Here is a 27672-nt window from a genome sequence, read left to right as displayed (position 1 = left end):
GAGTGAGGCGAGATAATTAAAGGCCAGAGGAGAGCAGGTATCAGCTGGGAGAGAGGGTCGGAGAGGCACTAGGATTAGAGGTGAGGGGTGAGGATTAGGTGAAGGGCACCTGAGAGCAGCGGTCTGCGTGTGCTGTGTGCTCATTGGCGGACATCCGGAGGGGGGCGTGGCAAGGACACAAGGAGGCGGGGCGGAGAGGGAGTTACCTGTAGGGAACGCTGGGGCTATTAGGATGAACCGTTCTCTCTAGGGCCGCCTGTTGTTTCTTCAGAATCACCTCTGCCAGCTTCTGCTTGACCACACTGCTGGCTACGGCACCTGCAGGGGCGGAAATCATGAGTGCTTTGGGGGGTAGATGGGTGGGTGGCCTCCCTGGAATATTTTCTGCCCGTTGCCCTGATCACGCCCCCCGCCGCACCCCCCCCCCCCCCCCCCCCCCCCCGCGACTAGGCTTCCCAGAGGCCCTTCATGCAGCAGTCAAGCCTGAGGCTACATCCCTTCTGTGAAGCCCGCGGGTCCCCCTTCACCTCCTCCCGCGTTCACCCGCAGTGCCTGGCAGGCAGAGACCCCGACTGAGGCTGGCATCCTCCTCCCCCCGCAACACAGGGGGCCGTGGACACGCCGGGGGAGGCTTCCACCCTTACTTCCGGGGGAGGCTTCCACCCTTACTTCGCTTGCTCTTGTCCTTATTGAGAAGCTGCCGCAGCTCTTGTTCCTGCTGCCCCATCTGCAACTCGGGCATCGGCGTGTCCATTGAGAGCTGTGGGGAGGGGGCGAGGAGTTGAGGACAGAGGTGGAGGCTGAAGGGAGGGCGGGGCCGGGTCTGGGCTCGAGGCTTCGTGGGAGCTTTAGCTTTACCCGCATGGGCTCTGCCGAGCGCTGGGGCTGCAGGCCCGCCAAGAAGAGGTGGTGGTGGAGGCGCTGGGGGTGCTGCAGGGCCAGCAGTGTGGGCTCCGGCGGGGCATCCACCGCGGGCCGCTGGCCCACCCGCAGGTCCATGGGCTGGGGCTGAGGGCCTGGCGTGTCTGCGCGGGGCCTGGGCCAGCCTGAGGGCGCACAGAGAGGGCAGGGTGAGCGGGGAAGGCCCGCAGGTGAGCGGTTACCTAATCAGCCTCCTTCAGCCTCACTTGACAAGGCACAACACCCTCCAGGGGCCTTTCCCTTGGGGGCCCTCAGCACAGTCCTGCCAGGTAGGTATTTTCAATTCTGTTTCACCCGAGAGAAAGGAGGTCACATACACCATGGCCTTAGTCTATCGCCGGTGGTGGTGAGCTGAGCCTTTTGACCCCAAGCGTAGTTTTCTACTAAATATATTGCCTCTCCAGGCCACGGTTGGGGGCTGTGGGATTTAGGAATGGACTGAGGACCCTTTAGTGATACATCCTGGACCCTGACCTCTCCTTCCCTTCTTCCCCCCTGGAGGAGGATTGGACACACATGCCCTCTGATAAACTGATCTCAAAAACAGCAATAGGACAGGCGGTTCCCTTTGTTCTGCCTCCAAGCCCAAAGGGCACCCCAGGCCCTCAGCGCCATCCTCCCTACTTTATCCCAGGCCACAGGATAAAGAGGTGCCTCAAACCCACAGCCAGCCCTGGCCAGCACCCTAGGCCTGCACAGCCCATGTGCCCAGGGAGCTCCTAGGTACCCTCACGCCAGCTCCGGGCAGGGCGTGGCAAGGACGGCAGCTTCAGCACCTCGAGTGTCCCCTGTGCCCACGCCAGGAGCACCCTGCCAAGGCCATGGACGCAGGGGCTATATATAACCAGTTGCCAGACTAGGTCCCATGGCAGCACCGCCAGCTAGGCCAGGCTGCGCTCAGCAGCCAGACATTCCCAGTTATCCTAGAAAAGAGGTCGCAGGTGGGGCTGGGAGCAGGTGAGAGCACACAAGCGGAGGAACCTTTTCAGAGAGGCTTCCTTCAGCTAATGCAGTGCTGGGCATCCCCTGTGGAGGCAGCCATGGGCTGTCTTCCAGGCCAGCACTGAAGAGGACTGGAAGGCGCTGGGGCAAAGACCAGCCAGGGACTCAGGAAACACAGCCTCCAGGTCCAGCTGAACCATTATCTTAACATCCACAGCACATGTATGGACTTGCTGCAAACCCTTTCATCTCATCACCCTGGGGCCCTGGGAGGGAGCTACTACTGTTCCCACAGGAAGAAACTGAGGCTCGGGTGAAGGGACCTGGCCAAGGGCACCAGCCCAGGGCACAGTGAGCTCAGGCTCTGTCCTGCTGAGACCAGCCCTCTGGCTCCACTTTCCCATCCACTTTCAGGAAGTCGCCTGCCCTGCCTCTCACCCCAGGATGGGTTTCTCGCTGGAGAAAGGCAGAGGGGCTTGCAATAGGTGGTCACTAAGTGATGCCTGCTCTTATATTCTCTGACTGTGAGATGGAGACGAGAGAGAAGCAGAGCAGGGAGGTGCCTGTTCCCATTCTCTGGATGTCAAGAGACCAGAGCGGATGGCTGGGCACCCAGATACTGACGACAGCAGGCAATGCACCACTTTGATGTCCCCACTTCTTGCTCATGCCTCCACTCAGGGACCCCAAATTCTCATTCTGGGTTGAGTTTGGGCCCTGATGCCACTGCACTCCTGCCCCAGGAAGGGTCTCAGTCCTCTCATGGCAGGTGTTCTGGCTTCCTGGGGGGACTCCCTCAGCGATGCATGAGGGTCCTCAGGGCAGGCCCCCTGGACTTGTGGCCAGCAGCTTTGGCCACACAGACTGGGAGCAACCCATTCCGCTCTCCCTCACTGCCTCAGCCCCTTCCACCGCTGGGAAGGTGGGAGGGGCTCTGCCTTCAACCCTGGGAACCCCTCTCAGGGTGAATTAGCATTTGAGGGTCTCCACAGTCTGGTGCTAAGCTGGTCTCTCTCCGCTTTGTCTCCCACATCTGAACACGGACCCTCCACCTAAGCTCCCGTCTCATCACAGCCCACGTACCTTCCATCCTCTGAGCTTGTGCTCATAAAGTCCCCCCGCTGGTGCTGTCTTCACCCCTCAATTCCACTTTTCTAGATCTTGCCAGACTTCCAAGCCTTGCTGGAGTCTTTCCCCTTTCCTGAAGCCAGCCCAGGGTCCCGTGTCCAGCCCTCCTCTGGATTTCCATCATGCTGGTGGTTCTGTCCCCTGAAAGCACCGGCGAGGCAGGTACCAAATCTGAGCTACGCTCCAAGGGCAGGGACTTGCTTCTCCCTATTGCTCACTATCCCAACACCTAGAACCAGAACCTAGCGCATGACAGGCACTCAGAAAATATTGTCTGAATCAATAAATAAATCCCTATGTCCTCTGTGCCCTGGAATAGAGATGGAGTTCATTCATGCTTCTTTTTCTTTTTCCAATTTCTTTCAATGTTTAGAAAATTACACAGCTGCTGCTGCTAAGTCACTTCCGACTCTGTGTAACCCCACAGAGGGCAGCCCACCAGGCTCCCCCATCCCTGGGATTCTCCAGGCAAGAACACTGCAGTGGGTTGCCATTTCCTTCTCCAATGCATGAAAGTGAAAAGTAAAAGTGAAGTCGCTCAGTCATGTCTGACTTCACAACCCCATGGACTGCAGCCCACCAGGCTCCTCCATCCATGGGATTTCCCAGGCAAGAGCACTGGAGTGGGGTGCCACCGCCTTCTCCAATGCATGAAAGTGAAAAGTGAAAATGAAGTCGCTCAGTCGTGTCCGACTCCCAGCGACCCCATGGACTACAGCCCACCAGGCTCCTCTATCCATGGGATTTCCCAGGCAAGAGCACTGGAGTGGGTTGCCATTGCCTTCTCCAATGCATGAAAGTGAAAAGTGAAAATGAACTCACTCAGTCGTGTCCGACTCCCAGCGACCCCATGGACTGTAGCCCACCAGGCTCCTCCGTCCACAGGATTTTCCAGGCAAGAGCACTGGAGTGGGGTGCCACTGCCTTCTCCGATTACACAGCTAGGAGGACTAAATGACAGTAGGTGGTGAACTCAATGCTTCTTGAATGGGTGGATGAATTCCTTAATCAGCTGCTGCCGCCTTTCACATAGATCACATATTACATTCTACCATTATTTCTCTCTTTATTTGTGTGTCTCATCTCCCCAGGTCTGCAAGCTTTCGACAGCAAGGACTGGAGCAAAGAGGACATGCCCTTCCTTTTTCACTGCCCTAGGCTGGGTGTCAGGTGTGGAACCTGCACCCAGAAGACCCTCAGTGGATCTGGTTGAAATTAAGGACAAAGCAGCCCTCAGTCAGTCCAGCCTCACCCACCCCAGCCCAACCACGGGCACATCCTAAACCATGGACATCCACCCCCCCTCGCCCAACACAGCCTGACAGCAGCGGGGGTGTGGAACGCTGAGAGGATCACGGAGGGGGGTCCTCAACCTCCACCCAAGCACCACAAGGCATCTTCCCATCCTGCAAGGGCTGCTGTGCCCAACCTGCAGGGCTGGCGTGAGGACCTCAGAGCTGACAAACAAGAATGCACCCCCTCCCCAGAGCCCCCGAGGCAGGGACCTGAGCATAAATATTAGCTTCCTACTTGCCTTCCTGTTTCGCTGCCCCAGGGCGGACAAGAAGAGCATCCTGCCTTTCCTTTTCCTGTTGTGCTTCCCAGCTCTGGGGCCCGCCTGGACCCAGAATTGCCGCTCTTATCCCCCACCCTCACCTCTTCCCCACAAAACCCCAACTTTGCCCCCTCCCCCAGAACTCCAGTCTCCCAACTCTGGCCCATCCTCCAGGCACCCTGGTGAACCACCTTCTGTCCTTTTCAGCTCCTCACCCTCCTTTGTCCTTTCCAGCCTCATCTTCCACTCCCCACCACACTCCCCCTCGGGCATACTCTTACCTATGATGGGCGGGCTGGAGCAGGGGGCAGCAGGGCTCACCTGGGTCCCATCTGTACAGAGAAGAGATGGAGTGAATCAGCTGCCAGGAGAGGAGGGGCAGGGGAGGGAGAGGAGAGAGGGCTAAGCCAGGCAGGCTGCCTGCCTGTCCAGGAAGCCCCACTCCAGCCTGAGCATGCCAAAACCTGGCACCTCCACCGGAAGCTAGCCAGAAAGTCAAGACCCCACCCCATTCCTTTCCTTGAACTCCCATGCTGCTTAAGAGTGATCCCCAGCTCCATCTTCCTCATCAGATCTATCAAGCAGCTCAGATATCTTGCTCTTCTGGAGCTCAGTCCTGGACAGGAAACTCAGGTGGTTCCAGTTTACCCAGCAGTGTCAGCCCTCCCTGAGGTGCCCAGCCTTCTCTGGGCAGCCGAGGCAGGCTCCCAGAGTTGGAAGGGGAAGGAGAGGGCTGAGGGGTGAGGCGGACAGCAGGCTGGTGAGACTGCACTAAGGATGCCTGGAGGGAGACAAGGGGAAGAGGGAGCAGGACTGAAAAGGGAGCTGGGCCCCCCTCCACAGTGGGGGAGGGATTAGGTCGTGGCCTGGAGGTCAGGTCAGATCTGATGGGAGCTGCGAAGGGGTGGGTCTGGAATGCACAGCTTGAGGACCCCACAAGAGGAACTCCCTCTTCCTACTGCCCCATCCTGGGTCTTGCAGCCTCTGTGCCCCCAGAGAAGGGAATCACAGCCTTTGTTTCACGGATAACCTGAAAAAAGAAGTCTTTCCTTCTGGAAACGGCCACCTATCCCAGACTCCTAGGTCCAGTGCAGGGCCCCCAACCCCACCTCCATCCAGTTCAGAGCCCATGGAATCCCATGGTAGGGCAGTCAGCAGCAGAGAGGCCTAGCGGAGCCCAGAGACTGGCTGGGGTGGGGAAAGCTGAGTCCTGAGGCCACCTTGCCCTCCTGCTGTCCAGCTCAGGGCAGAGGACGGAGCTGGAGACCAGAGGCGTCCTGAAGGGGCAAGTGGTAGACACACAGAAGCCCTCCTCAGACCAGATTTGGGGCAGAAGGGGTGTTTTTCTGAAGGTCAGCTGGCAGGTACTGCTCTGCGGCCTAAGAGCAGCCTCAGTCCTCTTTCAGAAGCTGGACAAGTAGAAGTCCCTGCAAGCAGGTGCCTGTCGGGGAGGGGCGCCTCTGCGCACAGAGAGAGAGACTCCCACCAACTGCCCCCAGATACTAGCGGCCAGCGCCCGGATGACATTTGGTAGGGAAATGTCGCTCCGCCTATTCAAATGAGGCCTATCCTCTCAAGTCCAGCCCAAGCCCATCTCCTCAGGAAGCTCCCCCTGACCTCTCCCTCCTCACCTCCCCCAGTACCTACTTGGTACCCACCACCTTGAAACTTCAGTAATCGGGGTCTCTGCAGTGCCACTGGTGAGCTATGACCTAATACCTTGCTTGGCACAGGGCAGGCTGTTAGGAACTGGTGACTCGAACACAATGACACTCTCCTGGCCCCATGCCTAGGACATGGCATGCGTATCTCTCAAGGTTTGTGAGCCTCAAGGAACAGGAGTGCGGGAGGCAGCCTCCCGGATGGGATGGCCCCCCACCCCGGGGCTCTCTCAGGACCTCGTGCTCTGAGAGAGGCTTCAAAACTAGGCTCGCGGCTGCACGTCCAGAGACTGTAGAGTCCTGTGTCTCCAGTGCCTGCTGCTGGGAACTGTCTCCTACAGCCCTCGGTCCTTGCCTGGGGGCTGGCCAGCAGCACGCGCTGTAGGGGCACAGCCAGCTTCTCTGCACCCCACTCCCCTGTAACCACGGGTTCCGGACACCATGCACCCTCTGGAGGGGACAAAACTAATGGCCCTGAACTCCGTAGTGTTTGTTACGGGGCTCAGAAGAGACGCTGTGATGATGATATGATGTAAACTCTTTTTAGGAAAGCTGGGTGTGTGTGTGTGTGTGGTTTGCCTACCAACAGGGGTGGATTTTAGAAGAAATGCCTGGAAAGAGCTCTGCTTCTCTCAAGCCCCTGAGTCCATGCTGAGAGACCAGGGGTTCAGAAGCGCCCAGAGCAACAGAGATAATTGTTGGGGAGCATCTCTCCTGTGTCCCAGAGAGAAGAAAAGGCACCCGGTCAGCAGCTGACCTGAAACCATGAAGTGACCACCTGGCATCTCAGACTTGGGGATGAAGTTGGGGGCCCTTCTCATCAGCCCCCCTCACAGTGCTATTACCACTAATTTGGGTGCAATCAGGAGTGAAATGTGGGCATTCCTAGTGGCTCAGACAGTAACGAATCTGCCTGCAATGCAGGAGACCCGGGTTCGATCCCTAGGTCAGGAAGGTCCCTGGAGAAGGAAATGGCTACCCACTCCAGTATTCTCACCTGGAGAATTCCATAGACAGAGGAGGTTGGTGGGCCACAGTCCATGAGGTCACAAAGCGCTGGACACGACTGAGCGACTGACACTTTCACGAGTGAAATACAATCAGGACTGAATGGACCCAAGGGATGGAAAACACAGCATAGGTCTGGCCCTTTTGCACACTGCTCCAGGCCTGCGTGGACAGCTTTCATTTCTGGAATCCTGGTCACTCCCTATTCCTACCTTCTTTGGAGGCAACTGCAGTCAGGCTGAAGAGATGGTTTACCAGGTGCTGAAGTTTCCATCAAGTCACCTTCCCCAACTGGACACCTGATCTTACCCAGAAATTCTGCCCCAGTGGGTCTGCCCTGGCCCTCAGCCACCTCCAGGGCAGACATAAGTGCAGCTCTCCCGTCCCCGAGCACCTGTACAAGCTGGCCTCCCGCTCTTCCCTTGTTTCCCCTTGGCCCTCACCTGTCCAGCAGATGTGACTGGAAACCTGAGCTCGGCCTGGCCACCTGCTCTCCCTGGCGCTGCCAGTCCTATGTCAGGGGAGGGCTTCCCCAACAGCATGGCCACCCACAACCCCTCTGAATGCTTTCCATGTCTTTGTCAAAGCTGTGTCCCCCTCCCTGGTCTCCTGAGGAGTTGAAAAAGGAGGAGCAGGCAGATCTCTGCCCTGCAGGCACGAGGCAGCGAAGCCCTGGATCCTGGGCTGACTCTCCCCCCTCCCTCCCCCAGCCCCCTCAGCTCAGGTCTTCTTCCCCTGACAAAACTTGACTCCGCAGCGGGCTGGCAGAGAAGACAAAGCTGGGAGTGAAATGGCCAAGAAGGTCCAAGAATCAATAAACAAAAGAGAGAACGTCACAGTTGCCCGACTGACAGAGTGAGGACTGTGTGGTGCATGTTAGGAGCTGATGAGGCTTCAGAGATTGTGCAGGCAACACTCTCACTTCCCAGAGAAGGGAAAGAGAGAGGGGAGGGGGGCTAGGTCACAGTCACCCAGCGGGGCAGCAGTACAACCAGGCCAGACCAGTGCGGGGAGAACCCAAGAAGTCGACCCCAAAAGAGGGTTCTAAGTACCTCTCAGTGAGGGCACTGGTCTTGGACTCAAAGGGGTGGAAAAGTGGATAAAACCTGACTTTCACTTTCAGGAGTTTCAACTCCAGACAGCCCACGATTTTTTAAAAATTGAAAAGTATATGACTTGTAGACACTAAAAACATTTCAAAGAGCCCCTCAAAGTATGAAACTAGAAGCTTCTCACTCATCCAACTCCCTAGGACTTCCTTAGACTCAACTCCTTTTAACAGTTTCTTATGTCCCCCTTCCAGAAATTCTCTTGCTACTTACTAATTCTATCGCTCATGATCTTGGCACCAAGCTGCTTATTACTCAGATTTATCCAGAACCCAGTGTGCTGCAAGCTGGATGGGAACTCTGGCCCCACGAAGTGAGAGAAGTGAGGGTCCGCAGCACGGAGGATGTTGGCTTTGGGGTTAGATAGACCGGTGTTCACACTCCGACTCCCTCAGTGACCGGCAGGGATAGCCAGGGACACGCTGCAGCCTGGGCAAGGCTTGGCTGTGCCTCTGAAATTCGACGGTAAGAATATGGACCAGGAAGAGGTCATCTGAGATGAGCGACGCTGTGCGTGAAGCACGGGGCACATGGCAGGTACTCCCCGCCAGGGTTGTGATTCATCCTGTTTGCCCCTGAACTCACCTGCAGCTGCCCTCTGGCATAAGCATCTCAGCATCTGGTCCCGTCTGCGTTTTGCCCTCGTCTCTCTGTCCACTTGCTCCCAGATGCGTTCCTGTCCAGTCTCTTATCTCCTGACTCTCCCAAAACAGGCTCTTCTCTTTCTTCTCCATCTGAACTTTTGTAACTAGCAGTTTACTATGTGCCCTGTGTTTGCTAGTTCATCTAACCCTGAAGACAAACCTATGTGGTGGCTACTATTTTTATCCCTATTATATAGATTAGTCAACTGAGGCCCAGCAGTATTAAATAACTCATCTGGAGGCACATAACAGGGAAGTGGCTAAGTTGGGACTTCAGCCAGATAAATGGGCTCCAAAATCCATGTTCTTAAGCAACACTCGTGGCTGCTTCTCCCCAGCACCTCGACTCTACAGGCTACTGGGTGGACAGCCGAATGCAGGACTTGGCTGGGCACAGGGAAAGGTAAAAATCACACAGCTCCCAGGAAACCTGAACCAGCGGCAGACTCCAGTCCTGCTGCAGGTGAGAGGGCGGAAACTGCCTGTCCCATCTCTAGGCCCCGGTGAGGACAGTCCTCCCAGATCACAGATAGACACCAACTGCTGACTCTGCAGATGCCATGCCAAGCGATGACTTCGGACTATAGGTGGGAACAGGGGCTGGCACCGACAAGGCGGGAACTTGGACGAGCACCGCCTTCATCTTCAGGCTCTCGGGTATCCTCCTTTGTCCCTTCCTTAGATGCTCCCAAGGGCTTCTGAGGCTTTCTCATTAGCGTCTCAAAGCAAGCTCCACCAGGCAGGCAGGAAGGCGGGCGGGGCTCCCAGGTGAGCGGCCTGGGACGCAGGCCTGCCCAGACAAAGGCCTCCAGTCAGGCCGAAGCGCGGGGCCCAAGCTCGCAGGCTCCGCAGCTGTGTAGCAGGCAGGAGGCTGATGTGAGGGCCACAAGGCCGGCCCTCCGCCTCCGCCTCCGCAGCAAGCATGCCCCTTTCCCCACGCCTGGGGCCCTGGGGCAGCTATTTTTAGCTCTTGACACCTGGGTATTTTGCAGCCGCAGGATGTCCGGTTTGGAGTCTCTTTCTGGGAATCCCACATGCGGCTGTTGTAAACAGCCCCACGCAGCGGTGGCCTGTGCTGGGAGCTGGCACCCCCCTTTCTGTTGTTTGAGATGAATCAAACAGGAAGCAGATGTAACCATGGCAGCGGCAGCTTGAGCTCCCTGGGGGTGGGATGGCGTCCTCTCTGGCTTCTTGTCCCTGCCCCGGGGTCCAGTCCCTTCTGTGGCCTCTCCTGGCGGATGGAGACCACGCTGAGGCAGGGGAGCTGGGCCTTTCTGAGTCCTGAGGGGCTGGCGGTTCCTGGGACTCTCTGGGGCATCTCACTGCCCTCTGGCAAGGAAAAATGGGAGTCTCTCCAAACCCGGCGGCCTCGGGGCCACTACCCAGTCTCCCCGGTCTATTCTCTGTGACGGTGGGAAGGGGAAGGCAGAACCACTTGCTCAGGGTGTGTGGCATCGCTCAGCAGCAGGCTCCCCCCAGTCCCAGGCCAGGCCCCCTCGTCCAGACTGCCCTAGGCTTTCTCAGGTCCCCAAAGGCCTCAGAAACCAAAGTTGCCACTTACCCTCAGCCCTCTGCTCCAGGAGCGCCAAGCCCCAAAATAGGAAGTTCACCACGATGTCTGCCCACCATCTGTCTTTCCTATCACAAGCAAAACAACCTGAGCAGTCAAGATGGGGGCCCCATCTGTAATTCGGGGAGAAGAACTGAGTTTCTGTCAAGCTTCTGCCTTTGTCTCTCCCCCTCCCCCACCCCCTGGTGCCCCACTGAGACCAGCTGCTCCCTCTTAGCCGCCAGCCCCAGCCCCAGCCAGTCTTTCTCAAGGGCCAGCGCTTGCCCCAACAGGAAGCACGGTCACCGCCCTGGGGCTGTCTCAGAGCTGCTCCTTTCTCCCCTCTGAGGTCTGTGTTCACTCCCTCGCCCTCACTGGTCCCCCAGCTCCTGGGCCCTCCTTGGCCAGACCCTGCCTCCCTCTGCACCCCACTTCTGCCTCCCACTGGTTCTGTCTCTCTCAGCTATGCCTTTCTGGCTCTGCTCACTGGTGCCACCCACGAGGCCACTCAGTCCACTCCAGAGACTGCCAGGGAAAAGTTTAAGTCATATTAATATAAATCATTATTATTTTATTATTACCAGTAATTAGTAATATTAGTAAGGATCCACAACCATGTACTGACTGCTTACTGGGTGCTGGTTACTGTGCTAAGTATCTGACTTGTACTCTCTCATTCGATCCTCACAAGCACCCTGTAAGCTCAACACTGCTACCATCCTCAAATTACAAAGGAGGTAACTGAGGCTCAGAGAGGTTTCGAAACTTGCCAAGGTTACACACATGGTAAGTGGGGCTTCAGGGACTCCAGAATCTAAGCACATAATCCCTAGACTGGTGTGTACAATGAGCCCCACCCACTGAGATGAGGTGAGGCCACCTGGGGGTCACTGGACAGAGTGTGGTCGGTCCCAGCATCAGAAGGCCTGGGCGTGACTCACGTGTTCCCACAACGCCGGCACTTCATCCAGAAGACAACAACAAAAGTAAAAACAGGACCATCTCTGCCTGTGCCTCCATGAGGCCTCCAAGAGGCACTCCCCAACTCCATCTTCACTTCCTTTTTCATCCTTTCCATTTTCCCTACTTTTTAAATGTACTTGTTACCATTTCATCGTTTCCTGTAAGCTGCCCCCAGCCGCCTATAACTAAACAAGCAAACCCCCAGGCCTGCCTCGGAGGACAAACGCTGTGTGAAGGCACTCTGGAAACCGTCAGGCCCTGTCTAAAACGCGAGTTACATAACCCAAGCAAGACACTCACAGAGCGGCTACTTGGGAGTGAATCCCCAGAGAGAAGATGCTCTCTTCTCTCTCCCTCTCTTGCCCAGGCCTTACACACTCCGGCAGGCCATGGCAGGGGTGGAGGGGGCCCCACGTGCAAAAGAGAGCCCCCATCCTCAGGGCTTCCCTGGTAGCTCAGTGGTAAAGAATCTTCAGGAGACCTGGGTTTGATCCTTGGGTTAGGAAAATCCTCTGGAGAAGAGAATGGCAACCCATTCCAGTATTCTTGCCTGGAAAATCCTATGGACAGAGGAGCCTGGCAGGCTAGTTTATGGGATCACTAGAGTCAGACATGACTTAGTGACTAAACTGCCACGATCCTCAGGGCAGGCTCCTGAGGGGATAGGAACACAAGCAAACAGCCATCAGCACCCCTGGACCTGGATGTCTGGAGAGAGACAGAGATCATGGTGGAGACCCTGGCCTGCTCCATGGCCTGGGGCATCATGGATATGAGTCCATGAATAGTAACAAGCTATGAATGCTGGCACTCACAGGATGCCACATTAATATTCATGACAGTTAAATACCAGATCCCCATCCCAGCTAAGCCCCGGAATCCCACTCATTTCGCCTGTTATTTTTGGAAGGTGGCGGGTAGATTCTCCAGGTGACACAATTCCCTTTTGCGGCCAGGGCTGCCCTTCAGGCTTGCTCGGCTGGGGTGTCTCCAGACCACAGACCCAGCTAGGGTGCATGCACAGCTCTCAGGGAACTCAAATGCCAGATGCAAGGTACTGGGTACTGATTTGGGCCAACCAGCTGTCTTGGAAAATTTCTAGCCAACTGGGGATTTGATGAGATGAAAATTTACTGTAGTGGAAGGTAGAGATCACTGACTGAAAAAACGGCATACACTGTATGGTCTTGTTTCGGTAAAATACACAACACAGGAAGGCGTGTCAGGAGATGGAAAGGTGCTCAGAGGGACCGTGGCAGTGGTCTCCCGTTGCTGGGACTGGGTGTTTCTTACTCTTTCACCTGCGCTCTTCTGTGTCGTCTGGCTCTCTGCGAGGCGCACGAACTGCCTCTGTAACAGTGAAGCAGGATTGATCTGTATATATACACCCCATGCACAATCAAGACGGCACTGCCAATGGGCATGTAAGCTCTGGATCCCGTGAGAACTAGGACACAGGGCTCTCACTGATTGCTCATATTCTTGGACCCCGTATCCTCTGGGGTTCTGCATTATCTACAGCCCAGGATCCTCGACCTCTCCCTGAAGCACGCAGAAGGCCGAGCACGGGCCTGGGCACCAAGTCAGGACTGACTTAATGGATGCCTGCAGCCTGAATAATGATCATTTCCTGAAAGAAATGCCTCCCGCCTCTTCCAGGGCCGCTGTGCTGGGAATAGAGACTGCTGACATCACTGACCTTCTCATCCCTCCCCTGCCTCATGCTCCTTTTAAAAGTTGCCAGGGAGGGGCTAAAATAAAGGTCATTCCGGCAGATGCTGGCAAGGTACTTACTGCACAGCAGGGCCATCAGGGCCAGTCCCATCCCAGACCCTCCCTGTGCCAGCTGGTAGCGAGGCCCTAGGGTCCCTTGCATCCTGCCTCACTGGGAGAGCCGGGGGTGAGGGAGTGAAAGAGAGAAGGGGTCCACCCTGTGACTTCTGGCTACAGACTCCTGCTGTTCCAGGCCCTTATGGGTGGAGGAATCTGTGAATTTGGCCTGATTTTTCTGTGAACTGGGGCTGAGCCCAGTTTCTGTTCTTCATGTCTTTAACATTCCCTATCCCTGACCTTCAAAAATATGAACAATAACATCAATGATGGTGATGATGTTCTCTGTGCACTGACCTCATACCGGGCACAGTGCTAGTCTTACTTACTTGAATCTTGAGAGCAACTCAAGGAGCTTGAAGCAATTATTACTTTCATATTACAGAGATGAGGAAACCGAGGCACAGAGAGACCTACACTTGGTTTTTTGCAGGAGGAAAATAGGGACGCTACCATATTCCTCCCTGTGCCCTCACTAGAGGGCCCTTCTGCAAGCTCTGCGATGGGCCCAGGAGAGTGAAGGTGATCACTCACACCTGCAGGGTGCATTTGAATCTGCAGAGGGTTGACAGGCACATATGAGTAAATCCCCGCTTGAAAGATTAGGAAATCAGGTGTCAGAGTCCTTGGCAGCCTTGCACAAGGTTCCTCTGCCTATTCAACTGGGATTCAAACCCAGGTCTCTGGTCTGAGAATGATTTCTTCCCCACTACCACACTATCTCCATGGCCGGACTCTCCAGAGGACTCTGAAGGCCTGGAAGGGAGAGGCCGTCCTTCCAGTGCCCTGGAGCCGAAGTCAGGGCCCAGCCCCTCGCCCGGTGGGGTGGGGGTGGGGGGCTGTGCCAGCGCGCCTCCTCAGCTCCACCGTGACTCACTCCTGGGACCCAGGGGAAACACAGCCCTGAGCTGCGAGCAAACACGGCCTGCCGCCTGCCCCGCCTCCAGCTCCCCGCCTCCACATTTGCTAACCGAAACCCGGCTGTTGCTATTTTTAACCCTCCAGCTCCCCCTTGCCTGGGGCTCCCCCCTTCACCCCCCGCCCCCCCTGCCCCAACCGGGTGCCACCGGCCTGTCATTCTGAGAGCAGTTCCACAACCTGAACGCCCCTGGGCGCAGCGGATGCCCGTGCAGGTTTGTGGGGCAAGCAAAACAACACGGTTACAGCCCTGTCGCCCCAGTCGCCGAATTCCCCCACCCCGACTCTTTCCGAACCTGTGACTCCCAGCCTGCCCTGCTTCTCCCTGTCATCCTGGCAGCGGGGGAGGGAGAAATGGGACTTCAAGGGCTGGGGGAGGGCAGGTGGGGGGAGACTCCAGGAGCCAGAGCTGGCCTCATGGGGGTGGGAGGGAGCTGAGCTGGACTCCTGAAGGGGGACAGGGTCCCCCTCACTCACTCCAGGGTGCCAGTCTCTCCCTGAAGGCCCAAGGTCTCTGCCCACCAGGATTTCCAATCCCTGCAGGCAACATGGGGGAAAAAAGGAAGTGGCTGGTGACGGGTGGGGATGGTGAGTTTAGCCCAGGGCCCTCCTCATGAGCCGTCCTCTCCCCCTGCTGGGCGGAAGGCCGGGGAGACACAGGAGTCCACGGAGTGAGTGCACCAGAAGCCTAAAGGAGGCCCAGGGTGGAAGGACTCCAGGCGGGTGGTTGGAGGCCTCTTCTTTTACATGAAGGCTCCTCTGATACACAGCCCTCTGGGGAGAGGGCCGGATCATCCTGCAGCCCACAGCTCTGGGGCCCCCAGAAAAACCTACCAGAAGAGGCTGGAGGCGAGAGGGTCTGAAGGCTGCTGGCTGACGTGAAAGGTAACCTTCTGAGAAGGGACCGAAGGGGCAGGCCTGCAGGGGGGCCAGAGGGGCCCGGCCTTCTAGCTGTCTTCTGGCGCCCCCACTCAATGCCTCCCAACCCCGCCCCGTGCACAGAATCTCTCCCGGTTTGAGGAGCAGATTCCAAGGGCCCAGGAGAGGCTCTGCAGTGCCCAGCCCAAGGTCTCCTCCTCTCTCTCTCCTGCCCCAGGCCCTACTCGACCAGCCTCAGCCCCCACTTTGCTCTGTCCTCACTGGCCTCGGCCCCAGTCCTTTTTTCTGGTGTGTCCTCTCTTCCAGGGCCCAAGTCTTCTCTACATAGGATCCCCCTCTCTCCTCGGTGACTCCTGAACCAGGTAAATAGATCCCAGTGGCCACAGAGGCAGCCAGGCTAGACCAAGAAGGGAGGGACTTGGCACAGGAGTCACAGGGTGGCGAGAGGGGGAGGAAGGGAATGAGGAGGGAGGAAGGTGAAGCAGGGGTGGCACTTTGCTGCCGCCTCCCTGGCACCCAACACATCCATGGCCCTGGACTCAGCCCCTGGAAGGGAAAGAGGCTACTCCCCCGAGCGCTGAAGCAGCCTGAGGTCAGCCCTGTCCAGCTCCCCCCTCCTCTTCTCCCCTTTCATCAGCCTCTGTGGATTGCCTGAGGAGCCGAGACCCCGATGTCTTCCGTGCCAGGCCAAAGGCTGGCCCTCAAGCTCTAATCCTCAGCCTAGGTCCCTCACCTGAATCCAGGTGGTTGCCAAGCATGGCTCAGATGCTCCGAGGGCTCACTTGCAGGCTGGGAAGGTGAGAGCAGGCATCCATTTCACTTCTCGGGCAGACCTCCCCTGGCCTCCCTGTCTAAGGAAGTCCCCCCTTGTTATTCTCTGTTGCTGCGCCCGGTTCATTTCCTTCTTAGGGTTCATCACAATGGGTAACTAAATGTATCTACTCATTTCTTGACTTGCTTACTTGTCTTACCGTCTCCGCCACTAGAGTGGAAGTTCCCTGAGGTCAGACGCCCTGCCTATGAGATCACTGTGTATCTGTGCCCAGGACTTGGCATACAGCAAGGCTCAGTAAGCACCCAGTGAGTAAATAAATAGCTGAATGCTTGGCACAGCAAAGGGGGCCTTCTGGTTGCCAACGTCACTTTTAGGATTGATGAGCCACAAGTCCAGGATTTCCCCAGGGAGAAGGAAGCAGTATGTAAAAGGAAAAGCAAGGTCAGGAAGCCTGGGACCCCAGGGAAAAGGTCAAGGCCAGCGAGCATCCACTCCAGTTCCGTCCGGCCCATGGTGTCACGCTGAGTGTGGACATGTACACAATCGCACACCCGGAGGACGCATGGGTGAGTCCTGGACTGGTGTTGAAAGGCTGGGATTTTGTCCTGGTTCTTGTCTTACTATCCTTGTGTCCTTGGACAAAGCACATACCTTCTGCGGGTCTCAGTTTCCTCAAAGGAAAAACTGAAGAGGTTGGCCCAGACCAGCAGTCCTCAAACATGGCTTGGCACCAGATCACCTGAAGCACGTGTCAACATCCAGACTCCCAGGACCCACCCCTGCAGATTCTGAGTCTGGAATGGGGCCTGAGGATCTTTATTTTGAATACATTCCCAAGTATTGAAATGTACCTGGAATTGGAAATGTCCTAGGAAGCCAAAACGGGAAGGGAGGTGTCAGATTTAAGGACTCCTCCTAATACTCAGACCACTAAGGAAAGGGTTGTCTAGGGGCACTTTCCTGCAGTTCCAAGTGTCCTGAACTCTAAAGCAAGTGGTCTGGGAACCAGCATTTGAAGAGAGATGAGCATGCTTTCCAGCAAATACCTGGACTTAAAAAAAAAAAAAAAAGCCATTCCTGCACAGGCATACATCCCCTCCAAACACGTCCATCCACCCCATGCAGAGCCGTGAGTGCAAAGGTGCACAACTCTAGAGACCACAAACATCCATACTACATGTGTGCATGTTCCCCAGACACCCAACAAAGAGCCACCACACGGACTGCAAATTGCCATGGAATCACCACCTCTACATACAAGCCTAGGGGCACACGTGCAGACCCCCCACCACTCACTCAATGTGCATACACACCCATCACGTGTTGATCCACACGAAATAGACACTATGCTGAATTTATTCGGCTTCTGGGAAGTGGTGCAGGACCAAAGAAGCTATGCTCTGCTGATGAAAACATCTCTCCCACCTCTGCCACTCCTCCCCACCCCCGACCCTTTGTCCCTGGCAGCATGGTGTCCAGTTCCCTTTCACAGGGGGAGAGCTGGAGGACAGTGGAGAGATGGGATGAGGAGAGGCACAGAGCCCCCTACCCCAAAAGTCCAGCAAAAATGTCTCTTCTGCTTCCCCAACCAGGAGGTGCAAAAGGGCCTCCACCCAGCCCAGCCACCCACCACCCACCCCCAATGCTCAGTTACTTGCCTAGATTCCCAAGCCCCGGTCCCCAGGAGCCAAAATGGTAAGGGAGGTGGCCAGATTTAAGGACTCCTCCTAATATTCAGACCACTAAGGAAAGGGCTGTCTGGGGGCACTTTCCTGCAGTTCCAAGGCCTGGGTCCCCCTGGGAAGGTTGCCACAGAAACAGGGGGAAATATCACAGGGAAACACAATACCCGGCAGGGTCACCTGCTGACCAGGCTTCCTGCTGTGTTGCCCACCGCAGCCCCGCCTCCCCATCTCATTGCCCTCTTGGCCTCCTTCTCTGGCCTTACCGGGGCCTCCTCACCGAAGCTCTCCTTCCTGCCTCCCCTGCCTTATACAGAAAGCTCTGCTCTTTTTGGTTCCAAACAACATCAGGGATCGCCCAGAGCTGAGTCCCCCACTCCTAATCCTACCAGCGGCCCCCACCACAGGAAATCAAAGCTTCCTGCCCCAGAGGAAGTGCCCCATCTAGTGAACAAATCCAACACAGAAACGACAGTCCCAGAGCCTTGGAAAGACAGATGCCAGCTCCCAGGCCTCACCCCGGCCCTGCTTCCAGCAGTACCCCTCACCCCACCACAGGCCCTAGTCTCAAGTCTGCCTAAGGACAGGTCAGGCCAAGGCATGACGAGGGTGTGGGTGGGACCTGAGCCTGGCCGGGGAGGAGAAGGCCAGGAGTATGGGCACTGGCAGAGTTAGAAGGTCTGGTCCTGGCCTCACTTGGCCTGCCATTCCCTGGCTGGGTGACCCTGGGGCTTACCTTAGCTTATCTTCTCTCAGACCCCTGACAACTTCAAAATTACCAGCTCTTAAAATGAAAGGCCAGGAGAAGGAAGGCAAAGAGGTGGTGGAGGTTACGCAGGCTTCTGCCTTGGGCAAGGACGCCTGCAGCCCAAGGAGGGTACCCATTCCTCACACCCATCACACGTGAGATTCCCATATCCAAGGCCTTTCTATCCAGATTGAGGAGAGGATGGTGGAAAAGAAAGTTCCAACTCTCATTCCCAGAAAAGAATGAAAGCTGGGGTCCACTATTACTGAAGGAAATGGGGGCCATAACAAGCCCCATCCTGGACACCAGTACATCTCCTATTGTCAGCCTCTCCTCCTCTGTGGTCACTTTATTGATGGGGAAACTCTTCAGTGTCAAAGTGGAGTGACCAGTTTAGATTCTTGGAATGGTCAGTGCAAGACCTGAATGCAATCTTCCCAGCCACAGGATAACAGCTTAAGACTTGGTGGCCAGAGCCACCCACCCCTGGGCTCAGGCTAAGGAACACAGAGACCTCAGGACAACACTGCCCTGGGGCCATTCCAGGCGTAATACCAAGAAGCAGCTCTGAGCCTGGCCTTGGCGGGGTCCAGAAACATCAAGGGACTAAAGGCCAAGGAAGAGTCCCAGCAGGTCCCGGACCTCGTTCCAGTTCAGGTTCACTGGGAGCAGCACAGCGAGACTGCTTTGTGCCTTCGTTTCCCCAGCAGTGACTCCATGGAAGAGAAACATTACTTCTTAGTTCAGTGGGTAGAGGGGACAGAGAGAAGAAAGCAGGGAGGCTGGGATGCTGAGCAATGAACTCTGCAAGAGGTCTTGCAGAGGCTGGAGAAGGAGCTTCCAAGAGGGTTGGTATAAGGAGAGGAGTGTGTGACTGCCCAAGCCACTTGGAGGACCTGACCTATGGGGTACTACAGGGGAGAAATGAGCCACTGTTAGGGAGCAGGGAAACCAAGTCACAGTCTCCTTTCTTTCAACCCAGTGGCTGGGCAGGGTTCTTGAGGAAAGTCCTCATCAACCCAGGTGCATGTCCAGGGAATAGGATGATGAATCCAGATGTTGAGTCCCCAGCAGGGCCACTGAAACTGGCAGGCAGAGCTGGGCCTCAAGCAGATGCTGAATGAGGGTGTGGGGAGGGATGGGCAGCAGCAGGACAGGCAGTGTCCAGATGCAGGGGGAGGCCTCTGGGGTATGCAAGACCGCCAGCAGGGACAGGGAATGGCCTGAACTGGGTGGGAGGAGCCCCAGTGGCTGGCCAGGTCAGATCTGAAAGAGTAGCTTGGGGCAGCAGGAGAGAAGGAAATAGGGGTGGAGGTGCTGGCTGGCCTACAAGTCCCACCGGTCCCTCTCTTAGTTCACAGGCCCAGAATCAGAGCCCAGCCCAGACGCCGGATTTGCCGCCTGCTCTCACTCCCCAGGACCAGCGGACCCCAGGTTTGGGGGGCACACATCCTGTCCCCCACCGCTCAGGACACAGCCTGCAGTCCCCATCTTCCCGCGCCCCGACAGCACCTCCACAGCTCACTTGAGCACAGGTGTCTCTTCACCCAGATGGGTGAGCAGGGGGGTGGGGGGGGGGGGCGGCGGCGGGCGGGGGGCGTTGCTCAGAGAAACCTCGCTGTCAGAGACCCTCCCTCCTAGGGATCACTTTCCCCAGCAGAGGGGTCGGAGTAACGTCCAGCCGGGGTCCGCGGGCTGGGGGCGCTGATGTTCGGGCTCAGAGTGTGGCCCCAACTCAACGGGTCCTGCCCTTTGCCCAGCGCTTCCAAACCTTCCGCCCGGGAGCACCGCCCCCTCCCGGGGCCGCGGCGGCCGTCCCTCCCTCCAGGGTCCCCCGGTCAGTCCTCCCCGCGAATGGGGGTGATGGGACGCCGGGCCCGAGCACCGGCGGCCCGGGGCCTCCAACTCCCTTCCTCGGGCCTGTCGCTGCCCCGGGGCGGGCGGATGTGGGCGCCCCGCAGGAGGCCCTTAACCCTCCGGCCCCGGAACCAGCCCGGGCCGGGAGCCTGCCAGAGCCCCGCGGAGCCGGGCGACGCGGGCACGATCGCGGGGGCGCACGCCGGGCTGGGCCCGCGGGGCCGCCCGGAGCCCCGCGCGGGAGCCGGAGCCGGAGCCCAAGCCCGGGCGGGCGGCGCTGGGTGCCGCGCGCAGGGCGGGGCGGCCGGGGGGCGGCAGCCCAGTACTCACCAGCGCCGGGGCTGTGCATCCAGGGGCCGGGGCCCTCAGAGCGGGGGGCTCATGGCGGGGCGGGGGGCTGGGGCGCCGGCCTTACATCCCCCCCGGTCGCCGGAGGCTGCGGAGCGACTGTGAGACGGCGAGAGGAAGGGAGGGGGCCGGGAGGGGGAGGGCCCTGGCAGCCCGGCCGGCCGGGTAGGATGACAATGGAAGGAAATGCTTTATCTGAGTCTGAGAGCGGGCCAAGGGGGAGGGGAGAGAGGGGGCAGGCGCTCGCGGCCCGGGGACACACCACCCGGCAGACACGGCGCGGCGCCCGGGCTGGCGGACGGGCGGGCGGACACCCCGCGCGGCCGGAGCGCGGGGAGGCAGCGCCGAACCCGGAACGCGGGGGACGCGGCCCCGACCCGCGCGCGGCCGCCCCGCTGCAGCCCAAGTCCCGGCCGCCGCGCGGCGCAGCGACCCGCGCACAATTCCCGGAAACCCAGATACCTGAGCGCACGCACCCTCGCGGGCGACCGGGGCCGCGAGCACACATCCATGTTGGCCCGGGGCAGAGTCGTCTACACAGACACGCCGCAGGGAAGGACCCCCGCGCTCAAAGGCACAAGCACGCAAGGCCCAGCAGCCAGCAGTTACACGGGGAGGGGCGGGAGGCGCGGGACGCGCGTGGAGTCACCGGTCCCGGCGAGGAATCCCAAACGGACACCCCCGACCCCGCCCCAAGCACAACGTGCCTGAGAAAAGTTCCAGGATCTGATTTGAATCACTGCCCAGCCCTCCCCCTCTGCCATGCTCCCCCCCCCTCCCGCCCCACACACACCATGCCTGCTGAGGGGAATAGAAGGGTCCAGCCTGTTCCTATTAAAAGAAAAAGGGGGTGGGGTGGTGCGGATTTTGAAAGTTTTCTTTTTTTAAAGAAATTTCTCAAGGGATTTCCTTCCCTCCTGTCCTCTTCCTCTCTTCCTCCCATTCCTCTCCCCCCCACCACCCTCCCCCCCTACTTTACCCCTCCCGGTCCCTATGAGTCAAACTTCAGCAATGTGCCCAGTGTCTCCCAGTGCATTACAGCGGATCATAGAAATGTTCCAGTCTGTGAGTCGGAATGTAGCCGCCTCCAGCCCTCCCTCGGCTAATAAACTCAGCTCCGGGCTGGCTTTGCACAGCAGCCCTCCCTGCCCGGCTCCCTGTTAGCAAGACCAGAAGGTCAGGGTCAGAGGTCAGGGGCTGAGGACCTCCCCATTGTGCTTCCCGGCCTGGTCTGTCAGCCCTGTGCCTCTGGCAATCTGCTGGGTCAGAGACACAGAGGCTCCAGCGAAGTGGAGAAGTCTACAGGAAGCGCTGGTCTCTCCCTGATGGTGGGGGGCTCACCCCCTGGAAGGCAGAGGACAGCTTCCCTCTGACCCCATCCTGCTTCCCTCGATCCTGGGAAGCCTGGAGTGCCACGATGCTACAGAAAAAGAAATTGAGGCTGAGCCAGAGACGTGTCAGATTAGAAGCAAGAGCCCCAGTGGCCTAAGAGAGCTTGGCCATGCTGAGGTCCAACATCTGACCATAGCTACCCTGTTCCTGCAAACCTGGCTCCAGTCTCACCTGTTACTTCAACTTCCTACCTCAGGCCGTTTTGTGGTCCCAGTACTCACAAAGCAGGCAGATCTAACCCCTTTGCCCTTGTTCACTTATCCTTACAGACCCCTTTCCCAGCATGAAGGCCTCCTACAGCATGGCACCACACATGCCTCTCTCCCCGCCCCTTCCACTGTTCTGCTCAGGGCCTGGAGGTACTTAGTGCTCAGTACTTAGATGTTAGTACTAAGTACTTAGATGTTAGTACTAAGTACTTAGATGTCAGTTGCTGTTGTTACTATTATTAATATTATTTCAGCCAAACCGGGCTACTGGCTGTCCCCCTCATGTCCTCATGCACTCCCATCCCCCTACTTTGGCTCATGCCATTCCCTCCAAAAATGAATGTCCTCCCTCCCCCTTCTATTCTGTTAAAATCTGTCTAATCCTGTCTATCCCACCTTCTCCAGGAGGCTTTCCCTGATTCCCATAACCAGAGGGATTCTTTCTTCTCCTTGAAGGACTCCACTCCAGCATCTTGTCAGTCTTCCTCTGTACTTTGACCTTCACCCACTTGTATACTTGTCTCAGCTCTCACCTCCTTCGCAAGAATGTTCCAGAGTGGACGTCCCCTGAGCCCAGCTACTGCCTTAGTCAGGGGTGCGTTCCTTGTAGTGTCTTGCTGAGCGTCTTCCACAGAATTCAGGCTCAGTCTGGGTCATTTTTGGAATTGAAACAGATTCATGGACTTCAAGGACCATCCCCCAGCGGAACAACCTCAATTATACCTTTTTCCTAGTGACTCTTAAAGACACATGTTCTTCCGCCTCAGGTGTGTTTTTCCCAGCCCTCACTTCCAAACCAAATCCCTCTCTGTGCCCACGGCCTCCATACACACAGCCTCCAGAAAAATCACTTGGCTGCTTCAGACACTCAGCCTCTCCTCTGCTGTGTGTCTCCTTTAGCCTCACAATGCCCCCTCCTGACACCCCCCAGGACTCCTGTAGCTATTTCTGGACTGAAATCAGGCATTTGTTTGCTCATTTCTACCATGTGCATCATTCATGTATTTGTTTGTGAGTTTTCTTTTTCTTTTTGACCTAATCACTGAGTTCTAAGAGATTTGCACACAAAGGTTATCTCCTCTCAACCCCTACCTGTGCCCTCGGTACTCCACACATGGCTTTCTACATACACCAGAATTCCCTACCTGAAGTCAAGGCAGAGAGAAAGACAGCAGGTGAGTCCTACATCCAGAAGCTGGACTATGCCCCTTCTTATCTTGCCCCTTTACTTACCACCACCCCACTCGCATCTCATGGTCCAATCTTAATCCAGTTTCTAAGTCACACCTCCCTTGCTGGGGTATGTTAGGGAGTCTCCAGAAAAGAGACCTGAGGCAGAAAAGTACAGGCTACCTTTTTCTCTTCTACCCTGGTTACCATGTGGAGAGGTTAGTTTTGTTTTGTTTTTGCACAGACCGCTCAGTTAAGCGCCCTGCAGAAGAGATGAGTCTTATAGAACCTGCCTTGGCTCCCTGGTATCTTACTTGAGGCTCTGGCCATACAAAGCCTGAGGGCACTGCCTTCTGCTTCCTTTGGGGCTCTGGGGCTACCTGACATTCTCTCTTTCCCTTTCTTCTTTCCTTCTCTTGCTTAGCTACCTTTTACTGTTTACTGTGTAGCAGCCCTATGCCATCCCCCTGGCAAATATTAGATCATTTATTCATAACAGTAATCCTTGTTATGCTTGTGATTAACGTACGGATGACGGCTCATAAAGGCTGAGAAACCTGACCACAGTTACACAGCTGGAAATTGAGGAGGGTATTCATCTATTCAACAGGTGTTATTGGGTGCCCACCTTGTGCCAGGGTTTAAAGCTCCATCCAGAGTCATCTGGTCTAAACCTCAGGCCTCTGAGACCACTCCTGACCCAGCTTTCTAGATGTGGTAGCTGAAGCCACAATCCCTCCCCTAACCCACACTTCCCCCACACTCTCCACAAGGCCAATCAGAAAGTGTTCATTCCTGGCCTGGGTAGATCTCAGAGGGACAGCCACGTCCTTGGGTGGGTTGGGCCTTAGATTCCAGTTTCTGAACCTGGAATCAGATGCCAATGCATGGACTAGAAATATAAATAGGGGAGATAGATCCCCATATCCAAATAAAGTGTTTCAAGGAGCCAGATATAACAAGTGGAAGGAAGGAGAGGGAGGGTAATTAGGATTTATCAAGAGGCTCCTTTGTATCACATGCTGTTCAAAACCCTTTCACTTATACCTCAGTATTATCCCCACTGTTTTAGTTAGCTCAGTAAGACAAAGTGTTTTGTCCAAGGCTGGAGTTTCCCACATGGCTCAGTGGTAAAGAATCTGCCTACAATGTGGGAGACCTGGGTTTGATCCCTGGGTTGGGAAGATCCCCTGGAGAAGGGAAAGGCCACCCACTTCAGTATTCTGACCTAGAGAATTCCATGGACTGAATAGGCCATGGGCTGACAAAGAGTCAGATACAACTTAGTGACTGGGCACGCACGCAGGCATAGAACCAGTAAGTGAATCACAAATGAGCCTGATTCAGAGCCTGTGCAGTTTCTTCTAACAGATCAAAACAATGCAGAAGCTGTGGCCAGGTCTCCTTCTCCAGTGCAACCTGGTTACTAGAGGTCCCCGCTGATCAAGGAGTGACATCCTAGATGCCACGTTTCCTTCCTCACCGACCCGTCATGTCCTGTCATCCCTGGTCTCCACCTTTGTCTGCTGCATTGCTCTGGAGGGATCAGAGGAGCTATGTAAATGTTCTGGCTAGGATGGAGGGGTGCGACTTCGGGGTGCAGCTAGGCAGACTCCCACTCAGAATTTTAGGATCTGAGAGAAGAAGCCATACGTTCTCCTGGATCAGAGTTAAATTAAGAAGAGGCTGGATCATGGCCACCAGTTCAGATAGCCCCAGCTGGGAGGCGAGATGACTGTGGGGACAGAGGCAGGTAGAGAAAACTAAGCAAGTTCCTTCCTCGTCCCCCTACCTCCCTCATCCCCTACCTCCCTCATCCCCCTACCTCCCTCCATTGTCAACAAAGGTGATGTGGTTTCCCCTGTGGTCTGTTGCCCTAGACACCTGCAGTTCTGGGCATATATGTGTATGTGTGTTTGTGCCACCCATGCCCTAGGGGGACATGGGGAGAAAGCAGTGGACAGGATGGGGAGGGGCAGGAAGCCAAAGACAAGGCCCCCTCACCCCAAGGTGAGGAAGGCTCAGTGGCTGAGGACGGCAGAGGCCACCCCCTTGGCTACTCCAGGTCCCAGCCAGAAGCCCAGGAGAGCATCGTGGCTATCAGGACCCCGGCTCCGCTGGGAGCCGTGGAACTTGAGTTCTCGGCCCGGTTCTGCCATTAACTTCCTGGGTCACACCTTTCTAAGTCTCAGTTTCCTGCTTTGTAAAATAGCAAGGCCTTGGTTATCTACCTCACAGGCCTGGTCTGAGATTGTACAAATAATATATGCAGAAGGCTGTACGACTGTGAGACTTAGAAATATTACAGTTGGCCCCTCCACACACGCACGCGCGCACACACACACACACACACACACACCATAGTGCAGATAAAGGACAAAAATAAAAGCAAAAGCGCAGTTTCTGCCCTCATTTTGCTCACACTGTGTTGAGGAAATAAAATAAACACATAAAATATTTGAAAGCCTCTTGTGCAGCCAACTATTTTAAAAATCTCACCACTGTGTGATCTTGGCTCAATCAAGACCTCTCTGGGCCTCAGGCTGGTTTCTCATCTATTAAATGTGAGAGCGGGTCTAAATCATCTCTACTTACTTTTCTGAGTCTGAGGCAGTTTTCTGATTCTGTTATTTCAAATGTACATGGCAAAGAGGAAAGACCTGAGCAGATCACAGCCTAAATGAAATCAGTGAGCTTTAAGCTGGGTTTTGAAGGAGCCCAGAAATGCGAATCGGTGTGGGGGAAGGGGGTGACATTCCAGGTAGAGAGAATGGCATGTGTGCAAGGGCGAGGCAAGGAAGCGGAGGGTGGCAAACAGATTAGTGAGGCTCAGGAATGAGGTTGGTGAGGACTGAGGGAGCCTGGGGAGGAAGTGGGGACCGGAGGAGGAGAAGGGTCAGTCCCCAGGGGTGAGGCTGCTGAGACTGAAAGTGGGGCAGGAATATGGATGGGAAGATACTCTCCCAGCTTCTGAGGCTAGTGCCAAAGCCCATCCAGCCAAACTCCACCCAGGAGGGAGAGAAAGAAAGTCCCCTGGCCAAGAGGCCCCACCTACAGGGACGGCCCATTCCTCCCTTCCTTTCTCTCCCAATTCTGCTCCAGCTGGGAGGTAAGCGAGCACCCTCCTCCTAGCCCCCCCACCAAGCCAGAGCCCTGTTAGTGACACAGACAGATAGAAGAGGGCTCTGCCATGTCCCTCCCTAACAATAATGCCAGCCGTGAAATAATAATAGAAAGAGTAACGATGACCAAAATACTGAAACACCAGTCACTGTGTCTTGTAACAGAAACTAACAGAATGTCGGAGGTCAATTGTGCTTCAAAACAAACACACAAACAAATTCCTCAAGAAAGAGATGAGGTTTGTGGTCACCAGAGACTTAGAGGCAGGGGAATTGGAGAAGGGTAGTCAAACAGCAACCCACTCCAGTATTCTTGCTAGAGAAATCCCCTGGACAGAGGAGACTGGCGGGTTGCAGTCCTCGGGGTCACAAAGAGTCGGGCACAATGGAGTCAAAAGGCACAAACTTCCAGTAATAAGATAAATAAGTACCAGGGATATAATGATAACGTACAACATGATAAATATAATTAGTACCGCTTTATATCTAGGAAATTGTTAAGAGAGTAAATCCTGAGTTCTCATCCCAGGGAAAAATCTTTCTTCCTGTCTTTGGTTTTGTGTCCATATGAATTGATGCATGTTCACTAAGCTTATTGTAATACACGTTTCATGATGTCTACGAGTCAAACCATTATGCAGTATACCTTATACAGTGTTATAATGTCAATTATATCTCAACAACACTGGGAAAAATAGTAATTGATGATGAAATAAACTACTTGCCCTCTGATAAAACCCCACAGCACCAAAACCTCTTGTTATGGCTGTTCCATTTACTAGAATCTTTGCTCCTAAGAGCCGCAAGCGGTGTGTAAAACTATGCAATCTGTAGGATCTCCCAAACCTGACATTATATCAAAATCATGCAGAAGAACCTGTGAATAGCAGATTCCTGGGCCCTCTCACAGTCTCTACCTTTTGGGGTGCTGGGGGTGTGGGGTACCTAGTAATCTGCAGCTCCCCAGGTAATTCTAAGGTGTGTTTAGGTTTGGAATACTCTGATCTATTCAAACCACTCCTTTCTAGTTGAGGAAACCGAGGACCCAGTGTCCTTGCCGGAGGTGTCATGGTTAATCAGTGGTGGGGAGCAGGCAGAGAAGTCAGGCGTCCCAGCTTCTAGGTCAGCGCTCCTTCCCCAGCCTGCACCGCCCAGCCCCGGAGATGCCTGTGCCAGCAGAGATTATGGTCAGGGAGGCAGCCACTGGGCCATACCCTAATCATGAGCGAGAAGAAATTCGTCTGAGTTGCAAAATGCCTCTC

At 55.9% G+C, this 27672-nt stretch overlaps 1 protein-coding gene and 1 long non-coding RNA gene across 5 annotated transcripts in view; one reads left to right on the top strand and one right to left on the bottom strand.

The window, feature by feature from the left end:
• Nucleotides 1-21122, bottom strand: part of HDAC7 (histone deacetylase 7) — a 37227-nt gene extending 16105 nt beyond the window's left edge. For all 4 annotated transcript variants that reach the window (XM_052641115.1, XM_052641116.1, XM_052641118.1 and 1 more), the window contains exons 1-5: nucleotides 20980-21122; nucleotides 4828-4878; nucleotides 859-1046; nucleotides 670-760; nucleotides 207-318 (exon numbers count right to left, since the gene is read on the bottom strand). In XM_052641115.1, coding sequence (XP_052497075.1) covers nucleotides 207-318; nucleotides 670-760; nucleotides 859-1046; nucleotides 4828-4878; nucleotides 20980-21025 — 488 coding nt within the window. In that variant the 5' untranslated portion in view covers nucleotides 21026-21122. The remainder of the gene's footprint in view (nucleotides 1-206; nucleotides 319-669; nucleotides 761-858; nucleotides 1047-4827; nucleotides 4879-20979) is intronic.
• LOC128048693 (uncharacterized) lies at nucleotides 14363-16188 on the top strand. The gene is made up of 5 exons (XR_008199398.1): nucleotides 14363-14443; nucleotides 14982-15113; nucleotides 15414-15469; nucleotides 15745-15904; nucleotides 16094-16188. It is a non-coding gene; the product is annotated as an uncharacterized LOC128048693 (long non-coding RNA).
• Nucleotides 21123-27672: the final 6550 nt, after the last annotated feature.

The sequence above is a fragment of the Budorcas taxicolor genome, chromosome 5 (genome assembly GCF_023091745.1).
Source record: "Budorcas taxicolor isolate Tak-1 chromosome 5, Takin1.1, whole genome shotgun sequence".
Lineage (NCBI taxonomy): Eukaryota > Metazoa > Chordata > Mammalia > Artiodactyla > Bovidae > Budorcas > Budorcas taxicolor.
Note: the sequence above shows the minus strand (reverse complement) of the source record. Positions and strands in the feature narration are given on the sequence as shown.